This window comes from Heterocephalus glaber, unplaced genomic scaffold (assembly GCF_053883595.1).
Source record: "Heterocephalus glaber isolate CG9 unplaced genomic scaffold, H.glaber_assembly_v1.0 deba00000943, whole genome shotgun sequence".
Classification (NCBI taxonomy): domain Eukaryota; kingdom Metazoa; phylum Chordata; class Mammalia; order Rodentia; family Bathyergidae; genus Heterocephalus; species Heterocephalus glaber.
This window is the reverse complement of record NW_028258175.1, coordinates 11,740,096-11,762,846: the sequence shown is the minus strand read 5'-3', so window position 1 is coordinate 11,762,846 and position 22,751 is coordinate 11,740,096. Positions and strand designations below refer to the sequence as shown.

General features: G+C 42.2%; 1 protein-coding gene across 17 annotated transcripts in view; it reads left to right on the top strand.

The window, feature by feature from the left end:
- The window catches only part of Iqck (IQ motif containing K), a 128,023-nt gene that overhangs the window by 32,167 nt on the left and 73,105 nt on the right, over positions 1-22,751 (top strand). For 15 of the 17 annotated variants that reach the window (XM_087208954.1, XM_021237240.2, XM_004855822.4 and 12 more), the window contains 2 exons: positions 7,164-7,216; positions 7,343-7,420. The exons of the other annotated variants lie outside the window; for them this stretch is intronic. In XM_087208954.1, coding sequence (XP_087065080.1) covers positions 7,164-7,216; positions 7,343-7,420 — 131 coding nt within the window. The remainder of the gene's footprint in view (positions 1-7,163; positions 7,217-7,342; positions 7,421-22,751) is intronic. 17 annotated transcript variants of the gene reach the window in all.

The window sequence follows — 22,751 nt, the reverse complement described above, 5'->3', positions numbered from 1 at the left end:
CAGAAAACTAGTTTCAATAACAAAAGGAGACTTACTGGTTCAAAAAAGTAGAAGGTGCTAATGCAGAAAGGGATGGCTTCAGGACTGGTTTGATTCAAGGGGTCAGCAATATAACTGAGGCCTTTGTTCTCTTCTGCCTCTCTGCTTGGCCTCTTGTGGACTCAGCATTGTCCTTAGGCTGCCTTCCTTCCGAGTGGAAAAGCAGCTACAACCATAGGTTTAAGTTTTACATCCACCTTCCACATCAATTAGGAGGAGAGAATGAACAAGCTCTCTGAGAACAGCCAAGGACATTATTCCCCAGACGTCCCAACACATCTCCAGTCACACGCTGTCACCCTGACATGGGTCAGGTGCCCATTCCTGACTCACTGGATCCCTTTGTCCAGGGTAAATATGGACCAGTTTGGTTTGGGACGAAATGAAGATGAGGCAGGATTGATTATCTGACTGCCTTATAGGGAACACTGCTGAAGCCAGATTAGGTCTAACTGTCTGCACCCATGGCAGCTGCCACCCAGCTCAAGGGTCAGGGCAGAGGTTGCTGGACATTGAAGTAACCACACTGGGGCCACATCGTACTTACTTCCTCACCTCTGGTGTTTAGCCCAGGGCCTGGCACATAGTAAGTGTTTGGCAAATGTTTGCTGAGTAGGATCAAACTGGAATACTGCACCTTGCTTAATTTGGAAAGAAATAAGAAATTTTATCCCTGAGTAAAATGATGGATGAAAATTACACCTCAGCTTCAAATATGGATCAAAATGTGGAGTCTGAGTAGAGGAACTAAGATCACTTCATTTCCCATCCTATCTTGTCTCATGCAAATTCCCCTCTCAGCTTTTGGTAGTACTCAAATTTTGTTACTATGAAGACTACTGTAAACCAACAGTCCCTAAACTTTGTGGCCCCAGGAACCAGTTTATGGTTAAGACAATTTTTCTTAGGGTAGGGAGTCAAGATGATTCACGGGAGCCACAACCTAGAGGTCTCACATGCGCAGTTCACAGTAGGGTTCATGCCCTTATGAGACTCTGATGCCGCTGCTGACCTGACAGGAGGCAGCACTCGGGCGGTAATATTAGCAAGTTAGCTAATATTAGCTAAGGTAATAGATTAGGTAATATTAGCTAAGTTAGCTTCCCATTAGCAATGAAGAGCTGCTGTAAATACAGATGGACCTTCGCCAGCTCTCACATAACTCAGAAACTATTTCCAACTCCTAAGTCCTTTACTGATGTCATGACACTGAAATTTGCTACCAGAATAACTCAGTAAAATAAATCCCCTTTTCTGTAAACCTTCCTTGGCCATTTCATAACCATTTATTATAGTTGTTTTCTCTCTTTCAATCAAGTGCTTTAATATCTTTTTAAAAGTACAAGGGCGGGCCAGGGATTTAGCTCAGTGGCACCGAGGCTGCCTCTCAAGCGCAAGGTCCTGAGTTCGATCCCCAGTACCAAAAAAGAAAAAAAACCAAGGTACACAGGTTCTGGTCAGTGAAGGAGGCAACTGATTGTTAACCTCGACCAATAGAAAAAATTAGAAATACTACCAGTCATTGTTTGAAAAACATTTTCTAAAGGGCGAGGGAAGATCTGGCAGGAAAGGTGTGGTAGAATTATTTTGGCACTATTCCTTTTCATCAAGAACACTTAGAAATGATCACGCGGCTTGGGCTGGAAGTCTTTGTGTCGGTATTTTGTTATAAGTGCAAATTTTGAATTTCTTTTGAGAAGTATTATTTTTCTCTAATGCAGATTGAATACCTGTTGGAAGTCTGATGTGATAAGTATTTTGACATCTGGTTTTAATCCAATGTTATCTTATTTCAGGGATCCTAATTATAGATCGGTCTTGTCGTGTCTGGGAATTCCTGGTATCTCGAAGTTTATTATGGAGGACCTGTGTGGGAAGGGAAGCTATGATGTTCTACATGCATGCCATGCCTATAGCCTGTAATTGCTGTGCTTTGTCCCTGCTTTATCTATGTCCTCATCCCTCTAGCCATAAGTAACTGAGCTTGGTATAAGTGGCTGGCGAGCAACTCTAAAATGGTCTGGCCCAACGTCTCTGCCCAACAGGAGTGCTCTGTCCTGGATAGCAACCTACATGGCCAATCAGCTGCCTCCTTCTGGGAACTGGGATGTCAGATGACAGAAGGAACCGGCAAACTGCACTTGGTAGAAGGGGAAAGACATCCAGGGACAAAGAGAAAGCTTTAAAAATGACAAGTTAGCAGATCCCTTGAGAGTGGAGAGGAAAAAGAACCAACTAGGAAATAACAGCAGGAAAAAAAGCTGCAAGCAGAGAAAGAAGCCACAGCCAAGGAGCCCAGTGGCACGTAGAACCAGAACCAGAAGTGTTGTCGGATGGCCGAAGCCTCTCCTGGGCCCTAAATGGCCATGAGCAGTGGTCCAGCCATGCCAGAGAGCTGACTCTGACACCAGGCACAAGATTATGTTCCTCATCACCCTTTCTGCCCTCACAGTAACCTTCTGTGATAGAATACATAATGGTTCAAAAATATTTGGGACCTCTTTCTATGGAAGGCTTGACCACATGACTGCTTTGGTTAGTGAAACCAGAAGACATGACATATGCTGTTCACTGTTACTTGTTTCCATGGTAACTAACATATTTCAGATGGTGGCCGCTCTGTCTGCCTGAGTTGCCAGACTGCAGGCAACACAGAAGAGGCAGCCATCATGGATCAGGATGGTCATGCAACCTGGGTGAGAAATAAACCACTGATGATGTTAGCCACTGAGATTGGGAGGTCAGGTGCCATCCCAGAAAAATCTAGCCCAATCTGATCTAAAATTCCCAGTAACCAAGGTGTCACAGTCTAAATTCTTTGTCCCCTAGTCACTAATGTGATGATATTGGGATGTGTGACCTTTGGAAAGTCATTAGATCATGAGTTTTCATGAATGGGTTTTGTGATCTTATAAAAGGCCCAGGGGCCGGGCCGGGGATTTAGCTCTGTTTTCACCGCCTGCTGCACAAGCACAAGGACCCGAGTTCCATCCCTGGTACCAAAAAAAAAAAAAAAAGGTCCAGGGGAGCCTGTTTGACCCATGCTCCATCTGAGGGCACAACTAGAAGCTACCATCTTTGAGGAATGGGCACTCTGTAGGCACCAAATATGCCAGCACCTTGATCTTGAACTTGTGAGGAATAAATGTTTGGACCAGTCTATGGTATTCTTGTTATAACAACCTGAATGGAGTATGACACAAGGTAACCCGAACAGATGTCTATTCCTGGCAAGCCTAAAAAGTCTCCACCAACACAATACCATAGCCAGCCATGCTTCAATCCATTCAGCTCACAGCATGAACTTTTGATATTTTGGGGTAGAATTGTTCTGCTTTCAAATTGTTTCTCTTCCCAGTCTTTAGCTATTCAGTCTATCTCTTATGTGTTTATCCAACATAAAAATCGGTACAAAATACTGTCTGGATTGAGCCATAGTACTAATTGCTGCCTTTTGTCTCTGAAGTTTCAGTCTTTTATGATATGTCCCCTTCTATTTTATTGTAGATTTTTCTCAAACATAGAGGAGAACTGAAAGAATTTCAGGGCGAATGCCCACATATCTATCGCCCAGACTTCATAATTATCCTTTTGCTTTATTTACACCATATCTGTCCATTCTGTCAACCCATTCTTCCATCCATCTTGGGTTTTTTGGATGCATTTCAAAGTAAGTTGTAGACTTATGATGACATAATGTCCTGTGCTTTAACATTTAGGTTTTTTCTTCATTAAACTTTAGATTTTTAAAAAAATATTTTAAAATCTTATTTGAGGTCACTCTGTTTCCTCTCCTTGCCCAAACTTGCACATTTTAACAATCAAGGATTCAGTGTATTTGTCCATGTTACAAAAACCCCGGGTGCCCACACTTTCGTAATCTTGCTCTTGAGTTTTTTCCTCTATTTACTTCCTCTCTTATCTCTTCACTCAGCACAACTTTCATTTGCTTTCCCTTTTCTCTTGCAGCTCCCTAGCAGATAATTTTTAAACTAAACAACAGCTGAACAATACCCCCACTGTTCTGCACGTCTGGGTATGCATGGCACGTCCACGCTTGTCCAGAAGAGAAGGAAACACAATTTCTTCCTTTTTATTTCTTTGCATCCAAAGTGATTAAATCTGTCTGCATGACCTTCATACATCAGACCATTTGGCTATTTTTAAAGTCTATTTAATAGAGAGTATGCCAGGCTGCATTCCCTTTGTAGAAGAAATCTTTACCACTAAACGGTGTGGTAAATGCCAAGGGAACAATTCATCTTTTGTGAGACAAGAGAGACTCTGGCATCCTACAATTGCTGGATTGTTTAAATTATTATACAGTAAGTCATGATAGTTACATATTTGCATTGTTGTACAAGTATTTTCTTAATTTGATTAAAGATAACTTTTTGAAAGGAGTCCTGCTTTTGCAAAGCAGGCCTCAGTTACATGATCTAGTACATTTCATTTTATTACTCTAACCAGTTTTTTCATAAAAGGCTATCAGCATTGAGAAAAAGAGACTGCAAATAATCTCCAGCAACTCAGGCACTACTGTGTTTTATTTAGGAGCAACCATAACAAAATTTTTGGTTAAAAAAGGAAAAAACCTTAAGGAGCATTTTCCTTTTTGATGAGCATCAATTTCACAGCAGTCTTTTCAACCTTTTCCAGGAGTATAAAGCTGAATTGGCTATTTCTAAGTAAAGGGGAAGAAACGAAACAAATTTCATAATAAGGTATTATAGGAAGAAAGTGAAGAGAATTGTCAGGATTATACTAGCTATTCCTACCTTTTAATGTCCACGTCCTTGTACATGAGTTCTTTTTTTTTTTGCTTTGATGCCTAAAGTTGAATAGTGAACTCATTCACTTACTCAGTACTCATTCATCACCTGTCCCATACAAAGCACTTGGTTAAATGTTGGGAATAGAAAGGAGAAAAAAGATGTATGCTGTGTCCTCACAGAGTTTGTAGTTTGGTAGGGGAGATGGCACATGGGCCTGTAGTTCTTTTATAGCCTGAGGTGCTGTGATGAGAGTGGAGAGAGAACTAGGGGAGTCTTCTCTAAAAGGAGGACATAAGAATGGTCAGATAGTTTTCCTGGGAGCATCTTTGAGTGCACAGGAGTGAGCTCATTGGAGAAGAGAGGAAGTGGTTGAAACTTTCTCTGTTATAAACACTAAACAACCCAGCACCAATTTGCTTTTAAAAAGGGAATATATTGGCTAACTATCCAAGAGGCCTAGGGAATGTGGACTTCCATAGCTCGACCCAGGGTCTAGTACAGTGTCCTCAGGAGCCTGCCACCATGGAGTGCCCAGCAGCATTTCCCTTCTTCCTTCCCAGTAGAAACCAACATGTGCTCACTCACATTGAGCTGCCTTATCCCTCAGGAGTGGCGGGGCTTAATGATTATATCTGTAGCCATCATATTTGCAAATAAGGTCACATTCTGAGGTAAAGGGGCCTAGGACTTTATATGTGAGTTTTGAGGGGACACAATTCAATCCATAACACCCTACCTTTCTCTCCCCTTCCCTCTGAGCTCCTGCTGATTCTGCCCACTGGCTGAACCCAACCAGAGGGTAAGGGAACCTGCTGATGTGAACCCTAAAATCAGCCTCCTGAGGCACAGAGCCAGGGTAGAGGAGGTGGACCTGTGGGGATAGAGAATTTCCAGATCCCTTTGTTCTGCCTTCATTCTTGTGAAAGATTCCTCCGTGTAGCAAACAACACCTCTCAACTGACTTGGTTCTTAGCCCCCACTGTCTTGATGAAGAGACAGGGACCCTGTCTCCCAGTTTTCATAACGGTTTTCTAGAAGGAGTTGATCAGTTCTGTTTGGATTACAGGAAGAGATTTGAGATGGAAAGAGAAGACAGGATACCTGGTCTTCTGTACCATTGCCATTTTCAGCCTACCTCCCCCATTACTCTGGGACTTGTTCTCCCTATGGCTTTCTAGCTGTCTGTCATCTAGAGACTGCATTCAGTTCCATAGAATGAAAATTTAAGAGCAGTGGAAGTAGACCAGATGCAGTTTATTTTTCCTTACAGATCAAGACAACCAGAGAAGGGCAGGCCTTAGCTAGCACAGTGGCTTAAGGAAGTCAGCAAAGGCTCTGGCTCCTTCTACCCATTTCCCCATCCTTACCATGTGGCTTTTGGCCTTTGGCTGAATGGTGCTGTTCCACTCCCAGCCCCACATTCAGTTCCAGACTTGAAGAATTAGAAAGAGACTTCAAAGAATTAGAAGCAACTGAGATCAAGAAAGCAAAATTTTCTCAGAAATCTCTAGGATCCATCCACGTTTATCTCATAAAACAGAACTTGCTACCTGGAAGCCTGAGAAATATAGATTTTTGGCTGATTAATTGTCACTTAGAAGAATGAGGTTTCTCTAATACGGATGAAGTGGAGAAGGGATATTAGGTGAACAGCTGGCAGGGTCAGCAGCATGGCCATGGTACCATGAACTTGGCTTCTATCTTTGGGGGTTTTTTAATGTAGCTTTTATTGGGGGGGGGCTTCCACCTTGGAAGGTGGCATCCAGACCTGCAGAACTGTCACTCTAAGGATGTGAGTGAACTGGGGAAAGCAATAAACACTGCTGCACCCATGTGCCACATGAAGATATTGCAGTCAGTGCCCCAGTGGCCAACCAAACATGCAACAATGGTCCCATAAGATTATACTGTCTAGTGATGTAATAAGTGTATTAGTTTGTGTCAGTAGTGACTATGATGTTGCCCCAATGAGAGAAATCACTTAATGATACATTTCTCAGAACTTACCACACGTATCCCAGTAGGACTCACACGTGATAGTACTCAGAAAAGAGTCATAGTCTAGATTTAAATAACAAAATCCTTCCAGACAACTGTAGTATAAACCCTTGCTATTGTGCACTTTTATTAGTCCCAACTGTTAGAAAGTATGCTTATCCAAAGTTGACTGGAGAAATCTCTTCAGAAATCCTTATGTTGCCTGCGTTACTCCTCATTGATATGTTTATAAATGTCATAATAGATTGATGCATATTTCATCCATGTTTAATAATTAGCCTTTTTTCCTTTGTCCTACTCAGATATGTGGGTGAAGTAAAAATATAATGTAATTATCTCTTCTCTCTATAGAGGAAAAGAACCAAATTCATTGCCTGTGATTTTCTGACCGAGTGGTTGTACAAGTAAGTTGTTCATGTCTTTCGGTATTCAGTGGCCCCCAGGAGTCCACTGTGTGAATTTACAAGGAGAATAGCAACTGACTTGAATTCTTGCTTATTGTTTTCTTGTCAATCAAACATCGTGACCAGCCAAAATCCAAAGAGGTTAAGGGAGCCGTTCACAGAATTCTTCTCCATCCCGTGTGTGGAAGAATGGCTAAAGCACCAGTAAGTTTGAATCATTTATCCTAATCTTTTTTGTGTGTGTGTGTGGGTACCAGGGATCAAACTCGAGACCTTGAGCCTTCGAGGTAGGCAGCAGAACCACTGAGATAAATTCCCGGCCCTAATTTATCCTAATCTTAAAATTGTGTTAATGATGGATTTCTCTAATCTAAGAGGACTAATTCATGTTGTCCACCTACGACTCAGGATCAGGTATATTTGTAGATCTTGTCTCTGGTTATTTTTAGCACCGGCTAAGCATATCCTATCTTTGCTGTGATTTCATTCCAGAAACACTTGAGAGATAAAATTGAAAACAAATTCTTTTCCTAAACAATTTATCTTTGTACTTTCCTTTGTTCATATCTGTCTCTCTGTTTCTGTGTTTCTCGTGTTTCTCTGTCTCTCTCTCTCTTTCTCTCTCTCTCTCTTTCTCTTTCTCTCCTTTTGGGACAGGGTGTCCCTGTATTGCTCAGGCTCCTGCCTCAGTCTCCCTTTCTCTCTCAACATCCTTATGCCTCAGGAAATATTACAAGTCTTTTCTAACCATTAATTTCTGTCAACTCTCCATTTACAATATTACGACAAAATGTTAAAACTCTCTTTGACCATTCTATTCTAGATCTCTTCCCTTCACAGAGCTCTTAAAATTATTTATTTAACCATGTAAAATTAGTTTACAGTATGTAAAATTAGTAGTATATTTGATGTGCACTGTTTTCATCAGTGATGTAGCAGTGACAATGATGATGATAGTAGCTATCATTTATTGAGCACCTATATCACTGTTCTTAACATTTAATACCAATGAATTAATTTGCTCGTCATAACAATGCTATATTTCCAGCTCTAGTTTGCAGACGAGGAAATTTCTGTATTATTCTGCAACTTTCTCTTATTTCACTCAAACATACACTTTTGTGATCTAGCCATGTTGATTCAGTTATATCTAATTTATGCCCTTTGATGGCTTTATATATTTTATTTTTAGATTGCATAATTTATTCTTTCATACCAGAAATATTTATTGGATACTCCCCCATGTCAAGCATCACTCAGGTGATGGTAACAGAGAGGTGAACAAAACAGCATAGACTCCCAGCCTTCGTGGAATTTATATTCTAATGAGTAAGACAGACAATAAGCAAATACTTAGTATTGTGAGAAATACAGCAGAGAGAAATGTGTGACATATTAGGGGTTGGATTTTATAGAGGATGATCATGAAAAATCTCACCCAGGGATGACATTCAAGCAATATCCTACTACTATTTTAAACCATAAGTAGAAGAAAAGAGAGCTCAATTTACAGAAAAATAATATATTTTTTTTCTTTTGCTTTAAAAATGTGTCTATGGCACCCCTTTACAAGAACAATGTCAGGAAACTAAGGCACAAGGAAATCAAGTGAGGCTTGTCACATTCTAAACAGAGTGGAAGACCTTAAATTAGACTCTTAACCCTAAATATTACATCTTTTGTTTAAATTTGCCCTCCTTAAGAATGTCAAGTTGAGTAAACTCTTGGCTGACTTTCTCAACTTTGAAAATTAAAAAAAAAAAAGAAACTAGATCTAAATAAGTCTTTGTCTTTTATTTAGCTCCTAAACCCTGTGCCTAATTATGTCCACTATAAAGTAGGAACCCCATATTTCATTGCTCTGCATGTATTTTTTCAAAGACAAGGCAGTTTTCAGTACCATTCTCCAAGTTGCTGCTTTGCCTTGAAAATGAGCCATTTTCTCACTTGTACTAATCAGTGAAAAAGAATCTTAAAAATAAGAGCTCTTATGCAGGAGTCCCCTCAAATCCTGTCATTCATTGTCAAGCACCTGAATTCAGCATGACTGTGGAGATCCACAGCAGCTCTTGTGCGCTGTGAAGGAGACGAGGTGGTGTTTGTGCTGGACTCCACAGAAACAGAAACGGGGCTCTTGCTTTAACTGGCATTTGCATTTGTACTTCTGTTACCTTTCAAAGAGATGCCTAGAAGCATGATAAAAATTAAAATGATACTCCTTTAATTCATTTGATGCAGTAAGTATCTGTCGAGCACTATAACACAGAGAGCTTGATATGGTGGGAAAACAGAGATGAATAAATTATAGCTCCAGCCCTGGGGCTAAGAGAGATGTGTTTACACAGTTTCTGTAACAAGTGTAATTCGGATATTAACAAAGAACTAAAGGGAAGTGGGGAGGCCGGAGACCTTACCTGCCCTCCCCAGTGGGCGTGGAGCCAGCCCAGCTGAGGCAGCAGCCAAGCTGCTTGGTGCCTAGATTTGGTCTGTGAGGCCAAAACCTGAGTTCTGTATTGTTTTCAAGGATACTCTTAAGCAGCAAGAGAGAAGCGAATAGGCACTAAAGTTCTCAGGAGAAGGAGGGGAGGAACTGGGAAACAGTGTCTAATTTAGGCTTTCTCAGGCTTGGTGTGATTGCCATGAAGGACTGGTCCACTCTTTGTTGGGGAAGGGTGGCCTATCCTCCTATCCTCCGTACTGTAGATTCACCAGCATTCCTCACCTCTCCCCACTAGATGCCAATAGCACTCTTCTATGTTGTGACAACCAAGAATGTGTGCAGACACTGCACATGTCCCCAAAGGTCGGAAGTGGAAAATTGCCCCTGGTTGAGAAGGTCTGATCTAACACAGTGGTTTTCTACCCTTTAATACACTCAATCTACCAAACATCAGGGCTTAGCAACCAGAACACTGTAGAGTGTCAGGCATTTCCCCTTGTGACTGGTGGCTGAGTAGGAGCTGCAGTTTACTGCTACTGCCCAGTGTAGCAGGAAAATATATTGCACTATCACTAAACCTTGGGAAAAAAATCAAAATTCAAGGTATGGTTTATACTGAATGTGTATTGCTTTCACACTATCATAAAGTCAAGAATTATAAGTCAAACCATCATTAGTCAAGGGTCTCTGTAAGTGGTAAGCAGCAGTTATTGTCAGCCATTGTTGATTTAAGAAGGGAAATATAACAGAGTAGGGCATCCCAGGCCAAAGGCCCAAAAGTGGACAAAGGCAAGACATGGTCCAGGCACATGCTTCAGCCAGTATAGTTGGCTCCTAGAGTATAGAGGTGAAGCTGGAAGTTAGAGAGTGGATTATGGTTTTCAGTAAAAGAATGAAGTTTGAGCATTATTCCATAAGTAAGAGAGAACATTCAAAGGTTTTCCAGAAGTATAATAGGATCAGAGTGTTTGGGCCAGACAATTCCTGAGACAGAGCAGAGGATATGAGAGGTTTGGGATAGCCTAGAATTGGTTCTAAGGGTATGGTTACAGCTCCAAGGTATTGACTAGGATGATGGGAGTGTAAAAAAGGGGGTCATGGAAAGGATAGAATGGATGGATAACGAGGGATAAGTTTAGGGGCAGAGAAGGAGTGTATGAGCTGTAATGGAGGCTAAGAGACCTAACCAGAAAACCAGGTTCAAGGGTAAAGATGATGATCCTTGTCTGGGGCACATTGATGTTGATGTGCCTATAAGATATCTATCCTGGAAACACTGGCCTGAAGCTGGAACTGAGATATGGAAGGAAACATTTGGGAATTAAGAACCCCATGTCAAATGTAGGGATAAAGCTGAGATGGACAAAGACTGAATTCTGGGGCATCCCAGAGTTGGTTCCAGAAGTTCATGACTCTAAATTGGCAGTGGTGACCATGCTTGTTTTGAAGTTGTGTTTGCAAAGGAAGCCATTGTTTCAACTTAGAGCGTATGTTAATTTGAAATGACTTTAAAAAAATCATTGTATTAGTTTTGTGTTGCTGCTGTAACAAATCACCATAAGCTTGGCACTTTTAAAGCAACACCAATTTATTATTGTGCAGTTCTTTTTTTTTTTTTTTTTTTGTACCAGGGATCCAACTTAGGACCTTACACTTACAAGGCAAGCACAGTGCCACTGAGTCAAATTCCTGGCCCAGTTGTGCAGTTCTTGAGGTCACAACCTAACATGAGTCTCATCAGACTAAACTCAATGTGTTGGTAGAACTGCTTTTTTTTTTTTAGGGGGCTCTCAGGGAAAATCTGCTTCCTTGTTTTTCTAGCTTCTAGAAACTGCCTGCATCCCTTGGCTCATTGGCCCTGACTCCATATTCCAAGCCAGTAAGGTTGCATCCTCTGATCATCTTCTTTAGAAACATCTCCCTTAAGCCTCCATGTTTTACTTGCAAGGACTCATATGATTACCTTAACTCACCCACGTATCTCAAGCTCCTTAACTTAACCACACATGCAGAATCTGTTTTGCTATTGTCAGGTCACATATTTACAGATTCTGGGAATTATCATGTGTGCATTTTGGGGATCTTTATCTGCCTGTGAGGAAGAGTCATGGAAAATACCAGGGAAACTAAAGTTTGCTTCCTCCTCAGGATCACCTACATTTTAGTGAGGATAACTTCCATTTTAAAATAGTATTACAGGTTTTGTAAAAATGACATATGATCAGTGAAAACAGTAAGACAAAACAGAAAAGTCAAAAGAAAATGGCACAAAATCACCTAGAGGCCTCCCTTCCAGATATAACCATGTTGATATTTTCGTCTTCTTTTTACACATTTCGCTGTGCACCTCTATACACACGTGGATATAAGATCTGCATTCATTCCTGTGAGACCTGAGCAGAAAGTGAGAGGAAATCTAAGGTGGGGGTAAGAAGAGTCGAGAAAGTCTGCTGTGGGCTCTGCCAAGCTGGTGGTTTGTGTACGTTCCCGCGGGTGTGGCAGCATCTGGCAGAGGGAGGCTCAGGCAGGGTCTGGAGGCTGTCAGGGGAGGGGCGTGGACTGCAGCAGCTGTTATGGTGAAACCGATAGGGAATCAGCCAAGGATAAAGAGGGGTGGCCCAGCTGATGGCCTGAATTTGTGGTGCAGATAAACAGCCTGTGATGTGATTGTCCCTAGCAGCACTCCGCAACCCTGGAAGGAGGGTGACGAGGACAGATGGCTGATAAAATCCGGGTGGAAGCCTGGCAAAGCTAATAGTGTCAAAAATCTAGTTTGTCCCAGGGGATCCTAGGTATAAGTGAAAACATTGTTACAGGTTCTAAAAGTAAAATCTTACATTTTTCTCATACATTGCCATATTTTTTGAATTATATTTCCACTTTAACAACCAATTCCCAGAAAGAGAAAGAAACACTATGGCCACTATTCAGCTGACAGTAGTAATCGTACCAAACTCAGACACTAAAACAGAGACAGCGGAGTCTACTGTAGAATCAAGCAAATATAGTTTTTAAAACTTCAGCGTGTGGATTTTAATTGGATCCTGATTCAAAGAAGCAAACCGTATTAAAAAATGAGAGGATTGAAAGGTTGAACATTTAATAGATAGTTGATGAAAGACAAAATTCTTGTTTAAGGCATGATAATACTTTCATAGTCATGATAAAAGGTCCTTTTTAGATAAACATGCTGAAATGTTTATGTATGAAATTACATTGTCCTGTAGACAGAGATGGGGACAGGGAAGTTATCATTAAGCAACAGACATGGAGACCAGTATAATTGAAGCGGGAGAATGGGGGTTATGGCTTCATTTTATCTTTTTTTTCTGTCAACTTTTGTGTATCTTTAAAAGTTTTCCATAATATATAAAAAGAAAAATGAGATTTTCAAAGCTCCTCACAGGCACCTGATTAAACAGTGGATGTGCTATGGGCAAGGAGGTACCTGCTGCCTGGCAGAAAGCATGAAGGGCTGAGGCTGCTCTGGACTGGTGATGGCTGAGGGTCAGTGGGGGACCGAGCATTCATATGAGAGCATGCTGAGAAATTCAGATGCCATGGAAGGAAAGCAGCCCTGGGACAGGGACAGTGGCAGGTACATCAAGTATTGTGATGACGGAGAAGCCCTTGTCACCCCTCCCAAGGCCTGGCTCTGAATGCACACAACTACCAACCAGTGGCCTTCCTTACCTGCTCCAATGCCAACCCCAGTTCCCCCAGCAGCAGTGAGAAAGGAATAACATGGCTTTGCTCTAAACATGGCTCCAGTAATCTCAGAGTCTTGTGGGACAAGGAAATGGCTTTCTAGGTTAGCGATCAACAAATTTTTCTAAAAGGCAATAAATCTTTTAGGCATTACAAGCCACAGATAGTCTCTCCAGTGCTCAACTCTATTTTGATAGCGTGAAAACTGCCGTAGAAAATATGTAAATTAGTGGGCAGGGCTGTGTTTCAACACAACTTTATTTACACAGACAAGTGGTGGGCAAGATTTGGCAATGGACTACAGTTTTCTGATCCCTGTCCTGGGTGGGCACCAATAGCTCTTCCAAACCATGGTCTCACATAATGGCACAAAACAATAGAAACAGAAATGAGTAAGCAGGGAAAATGAAAGCACAGAGAAGGTATATTAGTCTGTTTTTATCATTATAATGAAATACCTGAGGCGGACCAACTATGAAAACAAGAAGTTTATTTAGCTCACCATTTTGAAGTTCAAGACCATGGCACTGGCATCACCTCATGGCTGTGTTACATCACAGCAGGAGAATGTGTGTGTAGAAGAGTTCATATTGCCAAGCAGGAAATCAGAGGTGGGAGGCAGAGAAAGAGAGAGAGGCAGAGGGAGAGGGGGAGGGAGAGGGAGAGAGAAAGAGGGAGAGGAAGACTGGAGTCCCACAGTCCCTCTGGAACACAAGCCCTTAACTGATCTGAAGACCTCCCGCTAGGCCCCGTCTCTTAAAGGTGCCATCACCTCCCCTTCCCACCTATATTGGACACCTTTGAGGGGCCACAGTTAGACCATCCCCAAACCATGGCAGTTTATGGTCAGATCAGGAATTTGGGAAGTTGAGACCTAACAGTTTTCAGTGTTGGACATCGTAAGATGTGACCATTCTTTTGGGTGACTAACATGACGGAAAGATGAGGTTGTTGAAAACATGTGACCCTATGGTCAGCCTGGACCATGAAGTAGATGAGAAGGCTGGAGGGGATGACTGAAGAAGATGACAGTGAGTCAGACCCTAAGGCTGTTGAAGGAGGTGCAGGTATGTTCTGTAAGTCAAAGAAGTGACAGTGTAGTGTAGTGATTAGGAGCTTGGGCTCTGGGATTGCAACTCTGCTTTCTAAACCCAGCTTTAGCATTCCAAGCTTTGGGACTTTGGGCAAAGGTTGCTTAATTCCTGTGAGCCTCAGTTTTTCCATCCGTAAAACAGTCAATCTTCTAAACAAAAAAAGTTCCCCAAGAGAAATTCTGGTGCCAGCCTTTAAGAGGAGTAAACATTTTTTCCACTACTAAAACATATATCATGCAGCTATGTTCCCACTACTTAAAGGAAGTTATTTATTTGTTCAGTTGTTTAGCTAATATTTATGGAATGCTAACCGTGTGCCTTAAAATTATGGAGCAGATACATTCACAAGCAGGCTAGCTACCATTTACTGAACACCTCTTGTGTGCCTTAGAACTATGAAACAGAGGACAAGGTTCTTGTCTAGGGGAAGAGAAAGGGAAGGGAGAGGGGAAGAGAAGGAGCAGAGAGAGGGAGAGAAGAGGGGAATTTTTAAAATGCAAGCAATTCTCAACATTTCACTCTAGAAGTAAAGCGTAAAATGGGACACATCACTCATTGTTTTCTTTTGTTGTTCTCAGATTTGTGTACCCCCTAACCTAAGCATCTCATAAGGCGCTTATCTCACGTTTACATACATTTACTTAAGTAGGATTCTGAGCAATTTACAAATATTACCTAATATAACTCAAAACAATTCTAAAAAGCAAAGAATATTTTTATCCCCACTATATTAGGCTAAGCTAGGCTGGGGTAAGCTGCAGTTATAAACAATATCAAAATAGCAGTGGTTCAACCTGATCACAGTTTATATCTCGCTCATGCAAAGACTGATGCAGCTCTTATGAGTTATAGCCATACTGGAATATATTGGTCCCTGGAGCAAAGGAAGCAAAGGATGGAAAAGGCAAGCAGTTCTTCATCTCCTTGGCCTAGAAGGGTCTTAACCTTTCCACTTCCTCTCCACAGAGCATGGCCCCAAACCAACTGCAAGGGTGGCTGGGATATGGAAGGGACACAGGGATAGTGATGGATACTAGCTGTCCTGGCCACAGGCATGTTTCAAAGAAAGAATGAGGCACAGAGAAATTAAGGTTTTCCCAGAGTCATATGCCGGTAAATAGCAGAAGCAGGATTTGAACCTAGGCATCCATGCTTCTCTGCTTGGTCCTGTTACAGGTACCATCCACTCCACTGTTCTACCGCTCACCTGTCACCTGGTGCTTAATGTGATCAGTACTGAGACCAGGCTTTCATGTGGTTTTTTTGGGGGGGGATTTTTTGGGGTTTTTTTGGTACCAGGGATCGAACTCGGGTCCTTGCTCTTGCGAGGCAAGCGGCGAAACCACTGAGCTAAATCCCCAGCCTCATGTGGTTATTTTTGAGGGGAAACTTTTTACTCAATGAGATTTTCCTTTCTTGTTCCGATTTTGGAATATAACCCACATGATGCAACTCTGTGCATGAAGTGTTTGCTAGTATCTACTTCCTCAAATAATTCTGTCCACTGGCCTGGGAGCCATTTAAAGTGTGAGTCAGGGTCTTATTTTAATGTTCTCCGTTAGACAAATTCTACCAAACCCAGCTGCCACAGTGCTCCAATGTCATTCTGTTGTCAGATCACAGCAGGTGGATTGGGATCATTTGTCATGGGTGGCCGCCAATTGCTTAGCATATAAATGATGAGCCCTTCTTCCACAGATTCCCCCATAATGTAGCCCACCCTGTATTCTGTCTGCTCCTTCGCAGTTACCCATTTCTTTTCCATCCCTTTTCTTTTCCATCTCTTTTCGTTATTGCTACGTTTTTTGTGTATCAGGGACATGGATAATCCTTTGAAAATTACAGGCTGATAAAAATAACTGGGATTTATGCGGTGTAAAATATACATATTTATTAAGTAAATTATATAGTGAAAGGAAATGTTCAGAGTCAATTATCATGGAATTAAATAACTCTAGGTCTAAACTTTTTTCAAAAGAATATTTCACTCAAATGGCAGGAATGTAGATGACTTTGATTTTTTCCAACATACATGTTTTTGTAGCTTTAATATTTTCTACAGAATTACTGTAAGAATAAAAGCAGTTGCAAAACTAAAGGGTTTTATTTTATTTCTTTTTATCTTGCTTTCTGTGATGGGCTTTGGTGTGTGTCTGGGTGTTTTTTCCCAGCTCTGCACTGATTTTTCTAACCCTTCTTCTGGTTACAGAACTCCCGGTGTTCCTTGGAGCATCACCCCTCTTCCATCCTCAGCCCCCATGGTTCAGTGAGCTGCCTCCACCTCTGGCACTGAGCTGGGTTCAGGGACCCAGCCTGGCCTATCAGAGCAATGATTTCCCCTGACCACAATGGTTACTACCCGAATTGGTGCAGTCAGATAATGTCATCTGTTCAAGAAGTGACCAGGAAAGAGTTTCTCTCATTTTCACCAGATTTAGACCTTTGAGGTTATAAATCTTGACCTACCAAGGACACCCACCTAATGAGATTGTCCCTGAAATAACCGCAGAGCTTGGAGGCAGTAAAAGTCTGAGTCATTCTGATGGGTTTTTTTGAACTTTACTCTATGGCTATGCCTAAAGCCAACTCTAGCCCCTTTTAGTTAAATGAAACAAATACCTTGTCTTATGTACTTTCTTGTAGGTGGGACACAATACTCAACACCCACAATTTAAAGAAGAAAGGTTTATTTTGAGCTGGCTCCAAGCTAGGGCAGCATGGTAGAGTAGCATGACAAAAGAGAATTGCTGATGGCATGGCAGTAGGAAGCAGAAAGCAATCAAAGGAGAGAGGGAGACAGATCCTTCCAGGCCACGCCCCCAGTGACCCTCCTCCTCCAGCGAGGCTTTACCTCACAACATTGCATTTAGTTATAAACTCATCAGTGGACAATCTCACCTATGACTGGATGAGGCTTTAGGGGGACATCTAGATAAAAACCATAACATTCCATCACTGGCCCCTAAAAGACTCATGCATATCTCTTTATGAAAAATGCACTTTAGTCCATCTCTAAGAGTTACCAGCATTCTAACAATTTCAGCATTGCTGAAAAGTCCAAGTCCAAAATCTCCTCAAACTCTTAGCTGTGAGATGTGGATTCCAAAGGCTTGGAGGGTCATGCCCTATGGCATTCCAAGTGGTTGTAGCCCTCCTGGCTTCTCTCTTAGGGCAGCTTTGCTCATTCCTTGTGGCTTTCCTCAGATGATCCACATTCCTGGATTTTCTAACATCCTGGGGGCTCCACTGCACTTTTTGCTTCATACTCATAGCTTCACATACTGCCTTCTCAGAAGCACACTGCATGACCTCCCAGGCCTTCTGTAATCTGCGTGGAAGCCTTCCTGACCCCACAACTCCTGTGTTCTACATGCATGTAAAGCCAGCACCACATGAATGATCCCAAGGTCTGGGGCCAGCTGGAGAAGTAGACAGGCTTCCTTCTCTCTTGGCTGCAGGTGGCTCTGAGTGCCTAGATGACTGAGCAATAAGAATGGACACAAACAGAATCCCAAGGAACCAATTCCCCAGGCAGCCAGCCATTCTGGAACATGGTGCTCTGGGGCTCTCTTCTCAGTCTTTTACCTCTGGGATTTTGAGCCTGCAAAGGGTGGGGCCTTACTGGTTCCTCACATATCCTTCCTATTGTCCTTTTGTAGTGTACTTAGCTTCTTTTTAATGCTAATCCCCACCCCATACCAGGGATGAACTCAGGACCTTGTGCTTGCAAGGCATATGCAGAGCCGCTGAGCTAAATCCCTGGCCCCTTTAATGATAATGATTTAACAGTCAAGCTCTCCTCTGCTCCAGTTTTGCAGGTTTGAACCTCCTTTCTGGCCAAACTCAAAATCATTCTGCTGGGCTGTTTGCTCTTGATTCTCAGTGTAGACCTCACTTAAAAGCCCTTAATGGTACCCAAACTACAGTCTGAACATTTGGCTCACCAGCTCTCTCTCACTCTGGGTTCTTGTTCTGAGGTGACACAGAAGGAAGTGACAAAAAAAAGCAGGTGCTGGGGAATGACCAGGTGTGTTTTATTAGAAAGAGCAAAAAGGAAACCCCTCACTAGATGAAGGGAGCAAGAGAACACCAACTAAGCACTCAAATCCAGAAGTTTATATAAAGTTCTCTGGAGGGCAGACAAAAAGGCAGAGCACATATAAAAATGCAGGTGGTTGCTTTGCTGCTGCTTTCTTTCCCAGCAGATTGTAACAGTCCTTTGTCTCTTATAGCTCTGTCTTCCCTCTAGACTTTATCTCACCTCGCTGTTAGTTTACTTAAAGTTTTTCTCAGGTCTTTCCCCTTTGTTTCTTCCTTTTTTGGTCTCACCTTCAAATGTCTTCCACCAGTCTGCCTCCCTTAATCTCAGTCTTTTGAAAATTCTTAGGACAAAAGCAAAATGTAGACAATTTTTTCCACCAAAGCTTAACATACATGGTCTGGAGTCCAACTGCCAGTGCAGTACTTGTTCCCAACTGAACAAAGTCTTTACCAGGTGCATTTCTTTCAGCATTCTGGTTTTCTGATCCCTGACCAGAATCTCCCATCAAACTCAGCCTATAGCATTCTAGGGCTGCTTCTCCAGCCACAATCTCCAAACTTTTTCAAACTGCTCCTTCAAGCCATTTTTATGGGCCTCTGAACCATGTGGTCAGGTAGTGTCACAGTAATGACCCTTCTCTGGCACCAAAATTTGTCTTAGTTACTTTCTCATTGCTGAGACACAATATCAGACACCCAATATCACAATGTCAGACATCAGAGAAAAGGTTTATTTTGGCTCACAGTTTGTAGAGGTTTTAGTCCATAGAGGACTGGCTCCCAGTCAGGGCTGCATGGCAGAGAGGCATGGTAGAGAACAAACAGTCCATGGTGCGGCAGGCAGGGTGCAGAGTGATCAAGGGAGGAGGGGGGAGATAAACCCTTATAGGTCACGCCCCCAGTCATCCATGTTCTCCAACCAGACTTTACGTCCCAGTATCACATTTAGCTACAAACTCATCAGTGGACTAATCCACTGATAAATACTATACACCCACGATCCAGTCACCTCCCCAAATCCCCACCTATGATTGCATGAGGCTTTGGGAGTACATCTAGATATAAACCATAATACATTCTCTCCTTTTTCATTTGTTTAAGCCAATTTGAATCCTGATGTGTTCTCCTACACAGTATTGACCTAGCTACCCTTCGGTACTCTGTATTAGTCAGTTTTCTCTAAGTCTCAGTGCCTATAGCACCACGGATTTATTGCACACTTTGTTACGAATTGGTTATGTATCAATTTGAGCTCTGTTTCACATGTCTTTTCATCTTATGACCCAAGATAAAGGAGAAGCCCCCTTCCTCATCCTTATGGCAGGGAGGGGTGGGGTGGCTGAATGTACAATGGCAAATTTTACTTTTCACTGGCCAGTGTAAGTTATGTGGCGAAATTAAACATCAGTGTTACAGGGAAATTGACATCTCCTTCAAGAAGGAACTGCAGGGTATACGGCAAAGGGTAGTGATGTGCAATTGTCTCATAAGGAAAACAGTAGTACAACCTACCACATCCTCTGAAGGTTTATTAAAAGTATTTTCTTCCCCGCCTTTCAACAGTAGTGGATTATGCCATATCTCCTGTTGGTTTTAATCTTATTTATGAGTGCAGCACCATCTTTTTTTGAAGTATATAGTCCTAAATCAACGAGCCAATTAGAGGCAATGAAATTATTTACTAACCTATTAAGAACAAAAGTAGCATAGATTTTTATTTTAGCTGAAAAGAATTGCCCTGAGAATTGATCAGATTCATTAGCAAAAATAAATAACTAAGCACAAGGAACAAAAATACACTGCTGCCTTTCTGGTATCATGTCTCAGGGGAGATGTCTCATGAAGATATCGTTAAAACTGAGAACTTCAATGAGACAAAGATTGTGTTTTAGAAAAGAAAAGGTTACTTTGGGTGAAATCTCCTTTCAGCTATGTTCTTCCCTTGGACAAAAAAAAAAAAGAGAAAGAAAAAGAAACAATCCATGATGCTTTCATGATGAAAGGTATCTGATGACTCCAAGCTGAGGGGAAAACGAAAGTGTCGCCGTGCCATTTGAGGACAGGCCCAGGCTGTATGATGCCCTCTCTGTGCTGAGGCTAACAGCGGACTGAAAACACTCATGCCTTCAAAATGGCACAGAAAACTGCCCGTGGTTTTTTTTTTTTTAACTAAACTTGCAATTTTTTTTTTTTGGTGGAACCAGGGATCAAACTCAGGACCTTGTACTGGCCAGGTAGGTGCTGGCGCCACTGAGCTAAACCTCCGGCCCCTACACTTGTAATTAAATGATGGCAGGGCAGAAAATTTGCTGCCATGCCCTCTTGGCAGGAAAAATAGGCTTTTAAATTTATTATAGAAGAGCAGGTTTCTGTCTCATTCATTTCAAAGGCCAGAGTCTCATGAGGACAATAAGTCATCTTTGCTCTTTATATTCAAATTCATCTTCATACAGAGACAGGAAGGGGAGCCACTTCCGGGACTTGGATTATGCTGAGGCTGTAAATCCTTGAGTGCCTCCCTCTCTCTGGAGGTTTGACACATGGGTGGCCCTTTCTTGGGAGCACATGATTCTGCTTCCTCTTCTTCCTGATGCTTCTAGATGACTGTGTGGGGACAAGTTCAGAAAGCCTTTGCAAGCCAGCATGGCAGACACATCTAGGTTCCAATCTCGTTTCCACTACTTATGAGGTTTGTCTGTTTCCTGTGGCTGCTGTAACTACCACAAACCTGGTGGCTTGAACCAATGCACATTTATTCTCTTACAGTTCTGGAAGCTAGAGGTCCAGAATCAGTTTTACTGGACTAAAGTCAAGGTGTTAGTGTGACTCATTCCATCTGGAGGCTCTAGGGAGATTGGATTGTCTTGACTTTTCCAGGTTCTGGAGGTCACCTGTGTTCTTGGCTCCTGGGCCCTTCTTTGCATCACTGCAAACTTCTTGTTTCTGTCATTGCATGTCCTACTTCTATCATAGTACCTCCTTCTGCCTTCCTCTCATAAAAGATTATATCATTGGGCCCACTGGCATAATCCAGAGCACTCTCTCTGTCTCAAGATCCTTAACTAATCAAATCTGCAAGACTCCATTTGCCATGTAAGGGGACAGATACATTCACCAGGTCTAAGATTTGAATGTGAACACCTTAGAGGCATTGTGTAAGTCAGCTTTCTGTTACTATATCAAGTACCCAAGATAGTCAACTTATATAGAGAAAACATTTATTTTGGCTCACAGGTCTGGACTGTTCATGATTACTGTAGCTAGCCGTATTGCTTTGCGCCTGTGGCAGAGCCGCACATCGTAGCAGGAAGACGTGGAAGAATAAACCTTTTTACCTCATGGCCATGAGGAGGAGGAAGAGGAAGGGCCAGGGTCTCGTTACCCCCTTGGTTGCATACCCCTGTACTGAAGACCTCCCCTTAGGACCCACTTCTTAAAGGTTCCACTGTCTCTCCCTAGCACCTTGCTAGGGTCCGAGACTTTACCACCTGGACCTCTGGGGCATCCCAGATCCAAACTATAGCAGACACTGCAAGGAAAAACCTGTTTCTGTACTCACAGGACTTCTGACACCAAATGTGCGAGGTTTTCCTACCAACAATTCACTTCTCTGCAGATGCCAGCTGGGTGTTCCACAATTCAGTCCTGACGCTACCTGGGGTTAGTGCAGACACCACAGGCTGAGGAGGAGGTCCCCCAGGACTGCCCCCTACTTGAGACTTCACAGCTTCCCTAGATCAGCCATGCTTCTGTCTGAATTGCGTGCAAACTAGGGATTCCCCAAACCTAGAGGAGTCAGGGAGGGATCACTTCTCTACAGGGGCGAGTTGTACACAGAGGCCTGCGTTATACTGCATCCCTTTTCTATCTGGGAAGAGTCCTTTAATAACTTTTGGGCCAAATTCCATAACTACTTGACACTCTGTTTTTAGATGGTCTCATTTCATTGTTAGAATTTATTCTGTTTATTTTAAAACCCTTAGTCTCCATCATGAAGTGAGTGTAAAATTCATCTTTTCTCGGCTCATGTCGCAACTACAGTATTTATAACTCAAGGATCCCACAACTTGGGAAAGAGAAAATTACTTCTTCATTTTCTCTAATCTCTAACTTAAATCCAGCATCTCCATTAATTATGAATGTAGGCAACAAACTTCAGTAATGTCGGCAGTACCCTGTGACTGTCACACTAACTGCGATCAGTGATACCTTCATATCCCATTACAGTTGTTGCAGAGATGTTGAAATACCA